The sequence below is a fragment of the Nicotiana tomentosiformis genome, chromosome 4 (genome assembly GCF_000390325.3).
Source record: "Nicotiana tomentosiformis chromosome 4, ASM39032v3, whole genome shotgun sequence".
Lineage (NCBI taxonomy): Eukaryota > Viridiplantae > Streptophyta > Magnoliopsida > Solanales > Solanaceae > Nicotiana > Nicotiana tomentosiformis.
Window position 1 is genome coordinate 23778604 of NC_090815.1, and position 18380 is coordinate 23796983.

At 35.6% G+C, this 18380-nt stretch overlaps 1 protein-coding gene across 1 annotated transcript; it reads left to right on the top strand.

Annotated features, from left to right (window-relative positions):
* The first annotated feature begins 5247 nt into the window (after positions 1 to 5247).
* Positions 5248 to 9010, top strand: LOC104090596 (vacuolar iron transporter 1). Its single transcript, XM_009595732.4, has 4 exons — positions 5248 to 5674; positions 6385 to 6470; positions 7377 to 7491; positions 8561 to 9010. Exons 1-4 carry the CDS (start codon positions 5454 to 5456, stop codon positions 8859 to 8861), a joined length of 723 nt encoding a protein of 240 aa, XP_009594027.1. The 5' UTR covers positions 5248 to 5453; the 3' UTR covers positions 8862 to 9010.
* The last annotated feature ends 9370 nt before the right edge of the window (positions 9011 to 18380 follow it).

An 18380-nucleotide genomic window follows, 5' to 3' on the forward strand; every position in this document is an offset into this window, starting at 1 on the left:
GTTTTTAGAACTTGTGGGTATAAGTCATGTTTCATATTTTTCCAAACCAAACTTCACCCAAAACATATGTCCAAACACATTTTCATCTTCAAACCAAACTTCACCCAAATCAGATTTTTCGAAATAAATTTGGGAATCTATGGCCAAACGCTAGCTTAATTTCAATATTTGTAGATACTCATGATCGAACTAATAATTTCCCATATTAAAGTTTAGCATTTGTAAATACTAAAAACTAAATATTCCAGTATTTATGCCCTAATAGGTTAGTGATTTTAAAGAATTTTTTATAAAGCACTACAGTTTAGAGCTTAATTACCATATGTAATTACAGTTTGTCTAATTATAAAATTTTAATTCGTTCACCGACCGTTAATCCGATATCAATAAGCCAATAAACCACTTTTACGGTTCAATTAACAGTGACAGTTCGGTTTTGAATAGCCCTAGTAACAACTACAACCTGTGTCAATTGTATTCGTTCACGCAACGAATTCACCAAGGCAAAATACAGGGATGTATACACAAGATACAACTTGTATTCGTTCGTGCAACAAATACAACTAAGGCGAAATACATAAATACAGAAAAATAGAATGCTCTCATTGAGAGTCGAACGCAAGACCTCCACTTACTAAGCGAGCTCTCTAACAACCAAGTTATGAGAGCTTGTTGCTTTCTTATTTCAGTTCAAAACGATTGTTCTCTTCTTTCAGTACTACAAATGAATTTGCTATAAAATTCAAATATAACTATAGATGATAATTTTCTGAAAGTATGGCTACGATAATAAATGCAGATATATATTTGTGTATCGTGTAATTTTTCTGTCATTGATTTTACGGGTCATTGTAAGTTGGGCCAAAAAGTGATTTGCAGTGCGACCCGTGAATGGGCTTCTTTTGGTGCCTCTCGTGAGGATAGTCAAATCACGCTTCAGAAAAACAGATGCTAATACTTGAATAAAGGTTCGGAAAAACGAAAAAACGTTATGCACCTTCACGTGAACTAAAACAAATGACGAACCCAAAAATTGTTAGAATTCAATACGATGGTAATTAATTAGGTAAATTAAGTGGAAACAACCAAAAGAACGTCCCAAAAAAAAAGGTCTTGCAGTAAAATTTCAAGTGCACCAAGTTGACACGAATTCTTATAATCTAGTGGTATCAGTGAAAAAATATAACAATAATCGTAAATTTAAATTTTCATTACCCCTTGCCTTATATCACTATGTAATAATATTTTTTATTTATATGTCGAACTTTTTAACTCTTTGTTCGATCTAACACTTCTGTGTTTCCTTATGTTTGGATGTAGGTTTTAAATGGTGCTTTATATATACACTTGAGTAGTTTTGATACTTTAAATTTGTTAAAAGTGAATGTATTTAAATGACTATTTTAAACTTAACTCCAATATAAGGATCACTTTGTCATTTTTATCTCAAATGAAAAAGGAGTACATAGAATGCGATATAGAATCGCGAGATTGCTAATTTTGTAACAAAAAATTCTATCAAAAGTGAGATAAGATAATCTCGACACTATATATTATCCTTGTAACCATACGACCCCTAAATAAAATACAAAGTAAATATCACTTGTTGCTACTACTACTTTTTTATTTTGTTCTTAAGACGAAGGTCTTCAAAAACAGCCTCTTTTCCTATATAGGGTAGTGTAAGGTCTGCATACACAAGGGCGGAGCTAGAGTGCCGAGTGCAGGTTCGGTCGAACCCAATAGTTTTGGTTCGAACCTTGTATTTGTCTTAAAAAAATTATTAAATATATATAAATTATTAATTTAGAATCCAGTAGCTCAAGCCAATAAAAATCGCGAATCCATAAGCTTAAAATCATGACTTATATATATATATACTATTGTTGATCCACACTGAGCTGAGATACTTTGGCTGAGTCAAAAGTGTTATTTTCTAAAATGCAATGATTATATACTAAAACAGCGAGCCATGTGTATCTAGTGCAGTTTTTTATATTTTTTTTTATTCCCTCCCTCCTAGAGCTCCCTGTGGTGATTTGAACTGACAACCTTACATATCAAGTGCATAGATTTGGTTATTTACCAAGGGAAAGCTATGTTTGATAAGAGGGTAGGCTGGATTAATTTGACTTATTAATTGGTGTGTGATAGACGCGCGTCTTTTTGTACTTCTTGTGAACTGTCTTTTGGAATTTTGCATTCTTGGGAGTATCTTTTGCTGATGCCTTGATCTCCAGAATATCTTTGTACATATGTTATGGAATAAACCAATATTTTGCCATGCAATTAAGAGGTTTATTTCGTTGGTAATATACGGCAGTCATTAGTGTCATATGTTGCATTTTAGGTTGGATTGAAAATTAATTTTTCACCAAGTTCAAAGAATCATAACACCTAATTCTCCATCAACCCCCCCCCCCAAACCAAAAAAAAGGAAGAGGTAGAGAGGACCAAAATTTTAAACTGAATTTAAATGTCTATTTTTTTACAAAATTTTATATGTTCTAGAGTTACATAAACAATATGATAAATTTTAACTTTCTTATAGTTAAAAATGTTTGTAAAACATTGCAATACATGTAGGACATAGGTCAACTTATCCCAAACACATGAGAAAGTGAAATTAATAGGCATTTGCGAGTATTTGAATGTATATAATTATTTCATTTGGAAAATTACTTAGCTCTGATTCATTTTTTGTAGCTACGAAACTAAATCAATGCTGAGCTATTAGGCTTTCTTCACGAGATAGGCTACTTTTGAGCCTACCTCCTTATTGCGTGATCGCTCGATCACTTCCCTTTTCGCTAAGATATTGCCTACAATTATTCATGTAAGGAATATCACCTTACTCCACCTTCTTTCTTCCATGTAGGTGAATAATGTAGGGTGGGTGGGTGGGTGGGTGGGGGATTATTTAAGAGATCTTATTCAATCTTAAGAGTTTACTTCCTCGGTCTCAATTTATGTAGCAGAGCTCGGATTTTGAAAGTCAAACTTTTTAATTTTAACTGTGAATTCAGACATACAATTTTTAAATTTTTTGATGTAAAATTTATATATTTAAAAACTATATAAAAAGTACTATAAATCAAAATAATTAATAATATTTTTTTAAAAAAAACTTGTAATCCGAACTCCTACACATAAATTGAGATGGATAGAATAATAATGTCATAATAATAATAATGTCATTTTTTTCATGACAAAATGTAATAAAATCATCAATTTCATATAAAAAAGTTCAAAAGTAGTAATACAGTCCTATTGAAACAGAGATCCATTTGCATCTGCAGCAGCTTTTTATTCATGTGCATAGATTTTTGTGTGGGTGGGTGGGTGGGTTGATTTGTCATAATAGGCGTGTGGTGGACGTGTGTCTTTTTGTACTTCTTGTGAACTCTTTCTTGGATTTCGTACCCCTCTAGACTTTATCTGTTGCATCTGTCGTCGTATGTGCTTTGTCCTTATATTACTGAATAAGTAGTATTTTTTTAGTTTCATTTATATAGTCGTGTTTAAATATAGGCATGAATATTTAAAAAGATTAAAGAAAAAGTGTCGTATATATTGGAATAAATGAATTCACACAACTTGGATTTTATCATTACTTAACTTTTAGTAATTAATTCATATTTTTTCCTCAATTTCTTAATGACTATATAGCCAACTAATATTACTGGGTATAAACTATTGATCAAAATGCGCAAATTAATTTAATTAGGAGAAACCATCCTTGGCTATGTAATTAAGGGGTTTGCTTCATTAGCAATGTATGAGATTAGCCAATTGTGACTTGCGGGGGGGGGGGGGGGGGGGTTAAAGTTAACTTTTGTTCCAGATAAATCTAAAAATATATACTAACTAGTGTGGTAGAGTATACTCCAAAATTTGTAAAATAAAGAAAGTCATATTTTCTTAATTACTTTTCATCTCACCGTTGGTATTGAAGTCTCGACTAATTCAAATTCGTATCACATAAAATTTATTAAAGAAGAAAGCTTTTTATTAATTTTTTTTATTCTTAAACTCGAATAGTCGAGAAATTATATATCTATCTCGTTACGATCCTTGTCGATAAGGAAGTGATAATAAATAATAAAAAGGATGTATGGATGGCAGGTTAGTGGTTGTGTACTTTGTTTTCTTTTTCTATTCTGTTGTCTTTTAATAGTACGAGTATCATTCTTCTTTTTGAATAGCAGTATAACTTTTTATCTAATCTTTTTGCCAATAATGTTGCGCATGGTGAAATAAGGACAAATGTCGAGTTGCCCAAATCTTTTTGGGTTGGGTGGGGAAAGAAGAAAAGGGGTTTTTATACTATACTCTCCGTTTTAATTTATATGAATCTGTTTAACTAGACACCAAATTTAAGAAGAAAATAATTTTTTTTGAAATTTATAGTATTAAACAAGTCAAAAAGGGTAAAAGATTCTCATTAAGGGTAAAATTGTAAGTTTACATTAAATTGTTACCAAATTTAGAAATAAGTTATTTTTTTGGAACAGACTAAAAAGTAAATAGGTTCAGATAGAGCAGGAAATTTGGAATATCTAATTTTCAACACTATTTTCTATTTCGAAATTTTAAAAGTATCAAGTTATTTTGTTATTTTTTTGTTTTTTTCATATTTTAATTTTCCAACTTGAAAATCATAAAAAGTAACAACAACAACAACAACACTCCAGAAAAATCTCACTAATGGGGTTTGAGGAGGGTAGTGTGTACGCAGATCTTACCCCTACCCCGAAGGAATAGAGAGACTTTCTGAAAGACCCCGACTCAAGAAAACAAAAAGACAAAAGGATAAAAGGAGACAAACCATAAACAGGAACATAATAGCATTATTTTGGAATTTTATAGATCATAAGCTATAAATGTATCTTAGAACTAGTAATCAAAATTGAGAAGAAGTAATATTTAGATCTTTTTTCGTTTGACAAGAATTTTTTTGGAAGAATCAGAAATTTTTGGAATCAAATTGATTAATAGAATATGTGACAGAAATATACTAACACTAGGATCAATCCAATAAATACAATCATAAGTATTTACATAAAAATATCACATGATTTACTAATCTAATTCCAGATATTACAATATTCTTGAGGTCAAAATATCACATGAAACGGTGCAAAATATATCTTTTTTTCTTTATTTTTTGGGTAACACTAAGCATTTTTAGTAAAATATTTAATTATATAAAATACTTATAAATTAGTTCTCTGTCCCAGGAATCTCAGTCTGATTATGAAACCAGAACCTTACCTGCTTCCATAAAAGGCCAAACGTAAAACGATCATCTTCCACCTCCACTTCTGTTCCCCTATATATACAAGAACAACAGCAAAGAAAAAGAACCACAACGGAAATTAATTAAACAGGTTTTTTGCGGATTCATTTTAGTAGAAACTAGAATATAGTAAGTAAAAACAACCAGCATCAACATGGCTCATGAATCTGAGAAATCTTTATTGGATCAACACAAGGAGAAACATTTCACCGCCGGCGAGATTGTCCGGGACATAATCATCGGAGTCTCCGATGGACTAACGGTGCCGTTTGCATTGGCGGCGGGGCTATCAGGGGCAAATGCGTCTTCCTCTATTATTCTTACTGCTGGTATTGCTGAGGTTGCTGCTGGTGCCATCTCCATGGGACTTGGAGGGTACGTATTCTTTTATTACTCCACTTTCTTTTTTCTTTTTCTTTTTCTTTTTTTTTTTTAAAATAAAAATTTATGTTTACATGTAGTTGGTTCAAAATTCATATAAGATGAGAGTTGTGATTGGTTAACAATCCGTCTAAAGTAGTTGAATTATAATGAATCTTTATAGTAACAAATGTGTTTTTTCATGTTTAAGGCCTACAACAACAACAACAAAAAAAGGAGTATAATCTGACGGGTTTGGGAGGTAACCTTACCCCTACTTAGAAGACTCCCGGCTCAAGAAAAGATCTCAAGAAAAGATGAAAAGAAAGTAATAGTAATAATAGCAAGAGAATAAGTTCATGTTTAAGGCCTAACGGTCAATAATGTGGGGAACATCATGAGAGACCAGGTTCAAGTCTTAGCCGAGACAAAAACGCTAAATAATTTTTTCTCATTTGTTTAAGACTTGGTGAGTAGAATTATTCAATATTTGTGCTGGTGGAAGCTAGGTAGAATAACCGATCGAGGTGCCCGCATCACCACCATAGTTAAAAAATGTGTTTTTACATGACTCCTAATGGAATTTATATTTTAGAGAATTTGTCTACTGGTGTGGTATTGAGTTTTAGTTGATTGGTTGATGTACAAGTACTTGAATAGCTTCCTTTTACTTGATTAAAGTTTTATGTTAATCATTGGTTCATTCTTTTTACGTGAATTTACAGTTACTTGGCTGCCAAGAGTGAGGCTGATCACTATATGAGAGAGCTTAAGAGGGAGGAAGAAGAGATCATTTCTGTACCAGATACAGGTATAACTTCTCATGGCACATACTCACTTACACATAATTTTGTGCAAGCGGTGTTAATCCATCTCAAACTGATGTTTACTTTACAGTATTTTTCAATGTTGTTCTGTGTGTATATATGTTTTTAAAATATTAGGTACCTATATTCATTTAATAAAAAAATTCGGAGAGAGTGTTGAATGACACAATTCTAAGCAATGTGTGTCCATTAGTGATGGCACAACTATCTTTGAGGTTTAATTTGAAGGGAGTTTCTTTTCCCTGGCATTTAAAGGTGGTTGCATAGGAAAGAAACTCTATTTTATATACATGTCACCTAAATCTATATATTAAGTACTCTAAAAGTTTGAAATGACTATTTAATTTATTATACTTTCTCAAAATGTGTTTGTTTATTGTTTTTGTTGTTGTTATTTTCATCATTGTTTACCGTCCACTAAATGACAACCCGCTATGCGGAGAGGGGTCCGAGAAAGGGCCAGACCATAATGGTCTATTGTATGCAGCCTTACAGGCTGTTTCTAAGGCTGAAATCCGTGACCTCCTCATTACATGGCAACAACTTACCAGTCATGCCAAGGCTCCCCTTGGAAAGAAGAATCCGTTTCATACATTCAGGATGGTATAGCTTTTTAAGCACATAACTTGTACCAAATTGACATTAACCTCTCTGTCCCTCATAATGCTGACTAGAGTTTTGTATTTGGTAATGGGTGGAGATATAAGGAAGAAAGAAGGGATACGTGGATGACACATAGATTGAAGTTTAGTTACTAGTGTATGAGGGAACTAATACTTTTAAGAAATGAAAAGGTTATTATGTCTAGGCTTTAAAATGTTCTAACTTGCAAATTTGGCACAATTACTTGGTTTGACAAAGAGCTTGTGTTATCTTGGTATAAATTGCAGAAGCAGCGGAGATTGCAGAAATTTTGTCACAATATGGGATTCAGCCCCATGAATATGGACCAGTTGTGAATGCTTTGAGGAAGAACCCACCGGCATGGCTTGACTTTATGATGAAGTGAGTCTTATCAATACTTTCTCTTTTTCTTCCTACTATTTGGCTGATTATGCATCTAAGTCGAGATTTTCTGTTACCATACATGTTATAGTTGTTTTATTCATGCAATGTCTAATTGATAGTTGACGATTTCAGCAGTCTTAGTTTCAATATGTAATTTTATTTGTGTTGCCTTATAGCAGGATTTTTATAATATTTGACTGAGATGGGCTTAAATCGAGCGATATGGACAGTGAGGATTTATATAACCGACCCCAATTTGGTTGTGATTGAGGCGTAGTAGTTGTAGTTATTGCCTTAGAGAAGGAAGGAGATATGGAAGTATGTAAGTTCCATCTTAGATTTGACTTTGGACCACAGAAGAAATCATGATTTGGGAACCTTATCCCGACCTACTTAATGGCAGGCCACTTAAAGTGGAGCAAACACTTTGAATAGTTTCTAGCTTTTCTTTTATGGTCCCTCCATTTAGTTTGGTATTTAGCTGACCGATCACTTCTTTCTGGTCCTGCTCTTCAACTTTATTCAGCTAGTAGGATGGATAAGTTAAACTTTCTGCTTTTTCTGATCATCATAGCTCCAGAGAGGCTTTAGGCTTTGAATAAACCAAACAAATTAAACAATAGTGAGAGTGTTTGAACTGAAATTACTTGAGATGGTAAGAAGTACTATAATTAAGTTAATATGATGATAGCCACTAGTTTCATTTAGAACTGAGTGTAAAATTAAATGGTTTCTATGCAGGCTGGTGTAAATTTCTATCCGAAAAGATAATTTAATCAGTAAAGTCGTCTAAAGCTTCAAGTTTTTTTCGTTAGAAATCTCCTTAAGTCTGTGCTAGAAGATTGTCGCCACCAATATCATCTTTTTCTTCTTTTCAGTTATATACATTTCCTGATGGAATTGGATAAAAAATTTAATCTGTCATAATGGTGAATATGTTGATGTTGTTTTGGCGTTCTATTTGATTTGCTTATAATAAGATCTACCTTTTTCTAATCACATAAAGTCTGCGATTTTGATTTTTCGTGGCACGGATCAACTGTAATAAGTTTATGTTGAATGGCAGGTTTGAACTTGGTTTAGAGAAGCCAGATCCAAGAAGAGCGCTGCAGAGTGCGTTTACCATTGCCATTGCTTACATCTTGGGAGGACTAGTCCCTCTGATCCCATACATGTTCATTCCAATCGCAAGAAAGGCTGTTGTCGCTTCTGTGTTGGTAACTTTGCTGGCCTTACTAATCTTTGGATACGCCAAAGGTCACTTTACTGGAAACAAGCCGTTTAGGAGCGCTTTTCAAACTGCACTCATTGGAGCAGTTGCATCTGCTGCTGCTTTTGGCTTGGCCAAGGCTGTTCAAGGCGGCTAGGACTCTTGACATTTCTGTTTCTTGTAATGTAACTTTCTTCTTCTTCTCATCTTTTTGAAAATTCAGACTTGTGTTCTTCCTCACTAGTTTTTGTGTATCATGTTATGATAGATGTTGAGGCATTAATTTGAATCGTGCCTTAGTGTTAATGTGCTTTAATTTGTTGCTCTTCCATTTTTAAAGTATATTTTAGAACATAATATTCCACGATATAGCTAATGCCATCTAAAGTATGAGTTTATGGCAACATTCTCCTGCTAAGTTTCAATGGCAGAGGGGGGGAGGTCCCCAAGCAAGCAGCATGAAGCAAAAGAAGAGAAGGGAAAAAGAACCTAGTTTTGTATGACAGGACATTTTATTTAGCTTATGCAGATTTAGAAAATACAGTTAATTAATCTAAGAGTGTGTTTGGTAAGAAGAAAAAATATTTTCCATGGAAAATATTTTTCTAAAAGATAGTACTCCCTCAGTCCAAATTTATGTGTCATACATTTTTTTTGCCTCTGTCCCAAGAAGAATGTTATACTTTCTTGTTTAGAAATAATTTAACTTTAAACTTTTTACTTTACATTAATGAGATTTACATAAATATTTATGATTAATTTTAGACCACAAGTTTTAAAAGTCTTGCTTTATTTTTAAATTTCGTACTGAGTCAAACAATGTCACATAATTTGGGAAGGAAGAAGTAAGTAGTTTTCTTACTTAATAAAGAAGAGCAGTTGAACCTGTGAACTTAAAAAAAACAAAGTTTTCCTTTCTGGATTTACCGAAACAAAAATCATGCACAACATCAGAACTTGGAAAGATCTGACCATAGAATTATTGTTTCCCCTTTCAGAGATCATTAGCAGGCTATTAAAAAATAAGTCATCCAAATAATTCTCCGCTGTTTTGTCTAAACTCGTATATATGTTAAAAAAAATTACTGTCGCAATAATACATTTGGTGTCGGTTCATCAATTTTAGGACAATTGAGACCAGTATTTTAAAAGGCGTTTTCGGGGCGAGCCCTGGGGCGAGGCGCACCAAAAATACCTCGAGGCGATGGTGTGGGGAGAAAGTTTCAAGAGGCATACGCCCAACAATTCGGGACGTATGCCCGGGCGTTTGGGGCGTACTCCCGGACGTTTGAGACGCATTTTTTTTAGTGAGGCGTAAGCCCTAAAGATTTTTTCAAATTAAAACAAAATTGTTGAATAAGTCCTTCATATAATACCCAAATTCTCAAAAATTAGCTTGGTAATTACTCAAAAGTTTTAAAAAGGAATTGAAATGTATTAAATTTAAAAGTCAATACCTTTTTTATTGATTAAAGCCCCAATTCATGGTCTTTCCCAATTCTTTATCTTTTCCGCTAGTCTGTTAATATCTCCCAAAAATAACGAATTTTTTTTTTTTTTTTTTACAAATACAAAGAGAACTCCATTCTCCTTTATAGCAGCAAGTTCAAAGTTCAAATTGCAGGTTAGTCATCCTTTTTGTTCCTCCATGTAGAAAACTTTATTCTTTTCGACTCAAGTTACTTGAGCTTCTAAGTAGCGTATAATAGATTGTTTTGACTAATTTTTTGTGGGGATGAAGCGCGCGCGCGCACACACACATATATATTCCACATATTTATAGTTTTCTTCATTTTTATGCAATTTTACTTGTTTATAAATATTTACTGTAATTATATTATTTTATAAATTATTAAAAATTAAATACATATGGGACTTATGCCCCGTGCCTCGGGCTTATGCATCGCTGATGCATATGTAAAACTCCTTGGCTTACGCCCACGCCTTTTAAAACACTGATTGGGACAACATATGGATTCATAATTAAAATATAACTTGAATCTATCTCAGAGATCACACACCAAATAAGATTCATATAAAATAATGTGTTTACTTTCGACAAGACATTGGTATCCAAGCTTAAAAGAAGAAAAACAAATACTGAAAGAAACGAAGCAATACAACCACAACAGAAGTTGAAAGATGGAATTGTTTACAAGAAAGAAATCACTTCACATGATAGTAAACTCGACATGTAACAAACCCATGAAATGACAGTGAAGCGCATTTATTTAAAATTAAAACAAGTAACCAGATAAACAGATAGCAAAACAGGAAATGCGCCCATGCCTTTGATCCTGTCCTGCAAATTGAAATAATCAAATATACAGGAATGTGATGCAGTCTTATTGAAAACCTCTATTAGGGATGTAAATAGGGCAGGGCGGGCGGGGCAGGGCAAGCCTTGACCCGCTAAAATTTTGACCCGCTCCGCCCAACCCCATTTAGCCTTTTGTCAAAATTTTGCCCCGCCCTGCCCCGCCCTATTAAGCCCTGCCCCGTCTAGGCTCTATTTTATTTTTTTTCTTTATTTTTTATTTTACAATATGCTTTTAATTTCTTTTATCCTTTCCACTTTCTATGCAAATTGATTGAATAAAAATATAAATTTTTAACATTATTAAAGTGTTAGAAAGGATTTGGACCATAGCAAGTTCTTTAAGGTAACATTATTCTGCACTTGCCACTTATTGACTTAAAAAGAAGAAAAATTGAATAATATTTGGACCCTACGGAGATCTCGAACAGAGCTTCATACTTGTCGTAATTCTCTTATATGGCCTACGTAATATATTATTTTTGGCCTTTTGTTACGCAAATGTATGATTTTGGCCGCTTCTGTAACATCCACATTTAGAAAAAGAAAGACAAGATTGGAAACTAAAATGGCAATGTCAATCATATGATACAGAAAAATTTGGACAACATAAAGTTTCCCTAGCACAAAGCAAGAAGCTAGTTACTTATGTTCTGATCAATTCAAAATTTCCATTTCTCACAGAGACAACAAACATAGGGATACAAAAGGAAAGCTTGAGTATATTACTGCCAAGTTTATCGATTTAAAGGAAAAATATATTTTAGTTCAACCATATTAAAAGTTTGGCTCCTTTTAAGTCAACTTATGAATGGTTTTCATATCAGCAACTCCCGGGAGAGTTCCCTTCTCAACATGGTCCCACCACTTGAACAAAAAGTTGTTGACGACAAGTCTGAATAGAAGATAATCAACGACAACATATTTGATATCAGCAACTTCATTTGGGTTCGGGTTCATATTGACATCACAGATGATGAATAGAAGATAATCAATTGCAATAAAAAGGAAAGATCAGTCACGAGTTATATCTATTCTACCCAATACAACCTACATTCTAGCCGGTCTGTGAGATCAAAAGCAGCAACAAATATATATAGAAAGCAATAATGTCAGCGATTATAGTACTAAGCGCAACAACCAACAACAACAACAACAATTTTATAATGGCGACAACTTTTTCAGTAACAACCAGCAGCATCAGTACTACAATGATGGTAACACTTACAATAATAACGACAACAACAACAACAACAATGAGGAGTACTACAATAATGACAACACTTATTACAACAACAAAGGGAAGTAATGAGAAAAGTGATCAGATAACATACCCACTCTATCTGTGGTACATAATTCTAGCTTCAATCCCTGAACAAATACAAGGAAAAATGATCCTATTAGAAATGAAATCCAAAGCCAACAAGACAAGAAAAAGGCAGTACAAAATTATCAAATACTAATATGACTCAGGGCACTTAATTAAATTGTAAAATATGACAACAAGAGAGACATAATCAGACAACTAATAGACATATACAAAGTTAAGAAGCATATTTTAACTCAATAATACAATTAAACAGAGTAATATTCCCTCATCTCTATTTTATATTACTTCTGTTACATAGCTAGCATTTTTTTGACTTAAAACATCATCAGTAGTATTATTGCTGTCTTTATATCTCAGTCCTCACAATTTTCATATTCACAACTCTGTTTGGACTTTGCCTGCATCAACAAATAGGAAAAGAGTTAGTGCTAGAAACTAAGGGTCCACCAAACTATGTAGAGAACCAGGTTCTCTATAAGTTCCCACAGAACGCATGCACACAGCAGTAAGTAAATGACACAATGGAATTTTACGTAAAAAACTCCCAGCTCGCGGGATTAAAAACCAAGACCTATCCTTGTAGGATTTCAACTTCACTACTGAGTAAACTTTAGATTAGCCCCTATTATAACCTAGGAATTAACCTTTTAATCCATCACTAACTTGTAACAACTCTATTACAAGCCACTTTATAATAACTCTATTACAAAGACTTACAACTCGACTAACTCTAGCCAAGACACAAACACATAGTTTATGATTTAACAAAAATTTTCTACACAATTGCTTCTAATTAAGCTGAGTAGAAATTACAAGTAAAGAACTTAAACAAAGGTGCAACACAACTAAGGACATGTAATGACTCAATGCTGGGAACTGGTCCTTGTTATGTTGTTCTTTGTTCTTGAAGCACTTGAGAATCGATTGCTGGATTGATGCACAAACTTGAGAGCATGCTAGATGGATTCTTCAATGCTCAAGTGATGTTTTGCCTTTGGTTTAATGTTAATATAACATTGATGACATCACTTGAATGATGCAAGCATGTTTGGTACAAGAGTATTCCCAATGAAGTTGACAGCTGCACTATTTTGCACTGTTGCATGTGCAGGCAGCAACTTTACAGCTGTTGGGAAGTTAACTGGCACGGTCACCAGGAGAATTGGTGTCCATCTGTTCCCCTTGTTGTTTCTTTGACTTCTGAAGAGTTGATTTACATCTCCAGTTTGAGACTTATTATTCTCACGTACTTGGGGATGTGTATCATGTTCCTTATCTGGTTCTTATTATTAAGTTTGTTAGATCATCAAAATACAACAAGAATGCATATATCCTATGCATGCATCCTATTAATTTTTCCTTTTTTGATGATGACAAACTTATAATTTGAGGTTCCCCCCTAAGAACCAGAATTCCCCTGATCCTGTTATTCCCCCTCAATTTAAACTTTCCCCTTTTGGCATCATAAAAATATTAATAGCAAGCAATAAGCAAAATGAAGTCTAGCATATTTAACTCATGCCACATGTGTGCACACAACATAATAGAGAACAGAGTAAATGAGCAAGATCTGTACAACCAAAAGGACGAAATATCATTAAGTTTTTGGAAATAAAATAGGGAGCAGTTCCATTATTGCAACAACATCCACAAAATAAAACAAAAAAAAAAGATACCAGTCATAAACATCACCGAAGCATAATAAAAGGAAAGAGAGGACAAACACGAAGAACTAGACACTGGGCACAGAATGACTAGTAAGGAGCACGAGAAGGGGGAGAACTGGAGGCTGAAGAAGAGGCAAGGGTTCTAAGAAGGATGTCCATGCGAGCATTTCGAGACCCTTGCTCGTTTAGCAACCTTTCCTTTAGGTCCTCAACCTGTTTCCTGAGATCAACATTTTCCTTTGTCAAGCGGGCAACCTCTGTGCTTTGGGCACTACTGGATCCAGATGCTTCCTGGGCCTGACTGAGCTGACCTTCGAGAATGGCATTCCGAGCCTTCAGCTTCCTTATTTCTTCAGTGGCACTATTTTGAGTGTTGATTAGCTGAGAAATGGTCGAATTGCTGCCAACCCCTCCACTCCTATCAATGCATTCACACTCTTCAAGGGTGCTTTTGGAGAAAGATTGCTTGCTAATTCCTACTTTAGCCTATCCCAAGGGAACCTTGTAGAATTCAAACACTTTAGTGAGGAGAAACCCGTAAGGCAACCCATGATTACCATCCTTGAACTCTGCCACTTTCTTCATGTGCTCTATCATAAGACCAGGCAGGTTTATAGTGGTGTATCCATCCAGTGCTTCCATGAGAACCAAGTGCGGTCGTGATGTAATGGAGCGTCTTTCAGCACGTGGGAGCAGAACTTTGTTCACCATTTCGAATAACAGTTGGTACACTGGAAGGAGGGCCTTCTTGTGTACCCGTTCCCCTTGTTGCACTGCCTTATCCTTCACAATGGCATTTCAGAAATTTTTAGAGCAGACCCCCTCAATGGAGGACATCCCATCAGTGGGAACGCCTAAAATGGGTCCCAGTACAATGGTGTCCATCACAAAATCAACACCGTTCACTTTCAGACAAATGTTATCATCCTCAACTGTGAAGAAGTCATCATAGAAACTATGCACTTCTGCCTCATATATCTTGGGATTGTCACTTATGAACAGATATGTCCACTGTTGGAATTCACAGATCTCCACCAATTGGCGCATACCTGACATATCCAGAATATCAGGGGAAAATGTACGGCCCCATAGCACCTTTTGGTTTCTCAATTTTTCCCTTCCAGCATCCTAGGTTGGACCAACCTTGGCCTTCTTAGAGGAACTAGGTTCCTTACTGGCACCAACCTTCCTTTTCACTGATTGTCTTGCACTTTTTCTTTTCTCAACAGATTTCTCAGACACCCTTTTCTCAGACACTTGTTCAACCAACTCTTCAGTCTCTCTCTGCCCAGACTGGGCAACTGCTTTCGCATCAGATTTTTCACCCTCAACATTGCTCAAGCCCATCCCACTTACAAATGACTCTTTCTTGGACGTTGGAATTGTAAGTTGCTTTGAGGACTTACGAACTAAGGAACTAGGTTCCTCATCCACCTCATCATCAATATCGACAACTGGTGCTGGAGGCACGACCTTCTCATTTACAATCTTCCCATCCTTCACCAATATCCTTTTCTTCTGTTTTTCTTTGCTTTTCCTAAGAATTGACTCAAGAGCTTCCTTCTTCTGAAACCTAGTGGTAGCTCTCTTAGAAGTTGACTCTTGGGGAGTTTCCTGTCTACTCCTAGCCCTGATGAAGCGCACAAAATCCACATTGTCATAGTCATCTTCACTCCCTTCGTTTTCCTCCTCAGACAGAGATCTTATCCCGGGAGGAACAATGGCCAATGGCTCAACATAGAAATGAGGAGAGGGAGCGGGATCAGTACTGACCTAGGGTTCTTTAGAAGAACAGAGAGTTTCATACCAAGTAGAAGCATAGTGTTCCTCTTGCGTGGAGGGATCAAGTCCCTCAGGAAGTTCCCTAGTAGTACTGTCTGGTGCCAGATTTTTGACAGGCACCAGTTCCCTGTTAGACCCATTTGTTTCAAACACACCTTCATACTCACCAACTACACAGCTCTCAGCAGCGATTGACAACATATTCTCTATGGCCTCTTGTTCTTGTAAACCCAAAGCAAACTCAGAAGACATATGAAGAGGATTACCTATAGACTCAGCGACATTCAAATCAAGACCTGAGGTAGTATTTGCCAATTCATCACTGTTACAACCCAACCCTTGCATCTAAGAACATTTTTCCACTGATCGACTAGAATTTCCTGATTGTATTTTTCCGCCACTGTATCTGCTTCTACCATTTTTTTCGACGAGACATAAGGAGAGGTTGCTGCCACAAATTTCTTGGAAGTCGAGGTTTTGCGACTCCTATGAGAGCCAATATTCGACTGAGTTGGAGAGGAACCAGTAGGTGGTTGTGACTCTAGCTTAGGTTTTGGACTTGATGGTGTAGGGATTGTAGGCTCTAGCACTGGGGTTTCAATGGGTGAAGACACAGTGGGGATGATGCTTGGAACAGTTTGAGTCTCTAGATTTTCAGACATGGTGGAGGATAGTGAGAGTTTGATGGAAGAAGTGAGTGTTTTGTTTGAAGAAAAAGGGAGTTTTTGGCTTTGATGTGAACATTTATGATAGTGACCGTGAGAGAGGTTATTTAAGAGGGGTGAGGGACTGGTTAGGAACGGGTATCAAGTTGGGTAGATGGGTTGTTTCATAACGGGTAGGGCGCTTGAGTTCCAAAAAGAGAGGGAGATGAAAGATTGACATTTTAATGACATGGCATGATTTCAGCCGTTAAAAAGATGCGGATGAGAGTACATAGAAACTACTAATCTCTGTCAAAGGAACCAGGTTCCCTGATAGATTTTGTAAATGTGAACTTCATCCTTTTGACTGAAATGCGATATTATTGGCTACTTGTTTGCTCTGTAATCGTCATGCGTGTCTACTTTACTAGAAAACATTTTTTAGCTATTTTACCTGTACATTTCTTTCATAGCCAATCATCGAGGGACCAGGTCCCTAGCTAGATTTCATCAACCCTAGTGCCTAGAGATTCTCTTCAAAGTGCTCTCTGCTTAGTGCTTTGGTGAAGATATCTGCAATTTGATCTTCTGTGCTGCAAAACTTCATGCAGATGAGCCCTTTCTCAATATTTGTCTCTGAGGAAGTGATGCCGCACATCAATATACTTTGTTCTCTTATGTTGAACTGGATTTTTTGCCATGTTGAGAGCACTAGTGTTGTCACATAGTAAGGGCACACAATCAGAAAACACACAGAAATCTTCTAACTGCTGCTTGATCCATAACAGTTGAGCACAACAAGAGGCAGCTGCCACATACTCAGCTTCAACAGTTGAAAGGGCCACTGAGTTTTGTTTTCTTGTGCCCCATGAGATTAAACACGAAACCCATAAAATGTGCCATACCAGAAGTGCTTTTCCTATCCACCATATAACCAGCATAGTCAGCATCAGCATACCCTATTAAGTCAAAGTTATCTCTTGAGGGATAGTAGAGAACCAGGTCCTGCGTTCCTTTGAGATACCTCAGAATTCTCTTTGCAGCCTTTAGATGAGACTCCTTTAGATTGGACTGAAACCTGGCACAAAGTCCCACACTAAAAATAATGTCTGGTCTACTTACTATGAGATACATAAGTGACCCAATAATGCCTCTATACATAGTCTCGTTTACATGAGAACCAGGTTCTTCCATATCCAGGCGAGTGGTAGTGGCAATAGGTGTTTTAATGATCTTTGAACTCTCCATTTCAAATCTCTTCAGAAGCTCTTTGATGTACTTTTACTGACTTATCATTGTGCCCCTAGGAGTTTGCTTGACTTGTAGACCCAAGAAGAAATTCAATTCCCCCATCATGCTCATCTCAAACTCACTTCCCATGAGTTTTGAAAATTCCTCACACAATGAATCGTTTGTTGCTCCAAGATGATGTCATCAACATAAACTTGCACAATGAGCAGCTTCTTCCCTCATTTCTTCTGAAATAAGGTGTTAATTTTTCCTCTTGTAAAGCTATTTTCTAGAAGAAATTTGGACAACCTTTCATACCAAGCACGAGGAGTCTACTTTAGCCCATATAATGCCTTGTAAAGTTTAAAAACATGCTCAGGATGTTCATGATTCTCAAATCCATGAGGTTGCTTGACCAAGACTTCTTCTTTTAGAAAGCCATTTAGAAATGCACTTTTGACATCCATTTGGAACAATTTGAATTCCATATGAGACGCAAAGGCAATAAGGATTCTGATTGCCTCCATTCGAGCACCCGGAGTAGATGTTTCATCATAGTCAATCCCTTCTTCCTGATTGTAACCTTGAACTACCAGCCTTGCCTTGTTTCTAGTTGTGTTTCGAAACTCATCAAGTTTGTTTCTGAATACCCACCTAGTTCCTATAACAGCTCTGTCAACAGGTCGTGAAACCAGGTGCCATACAC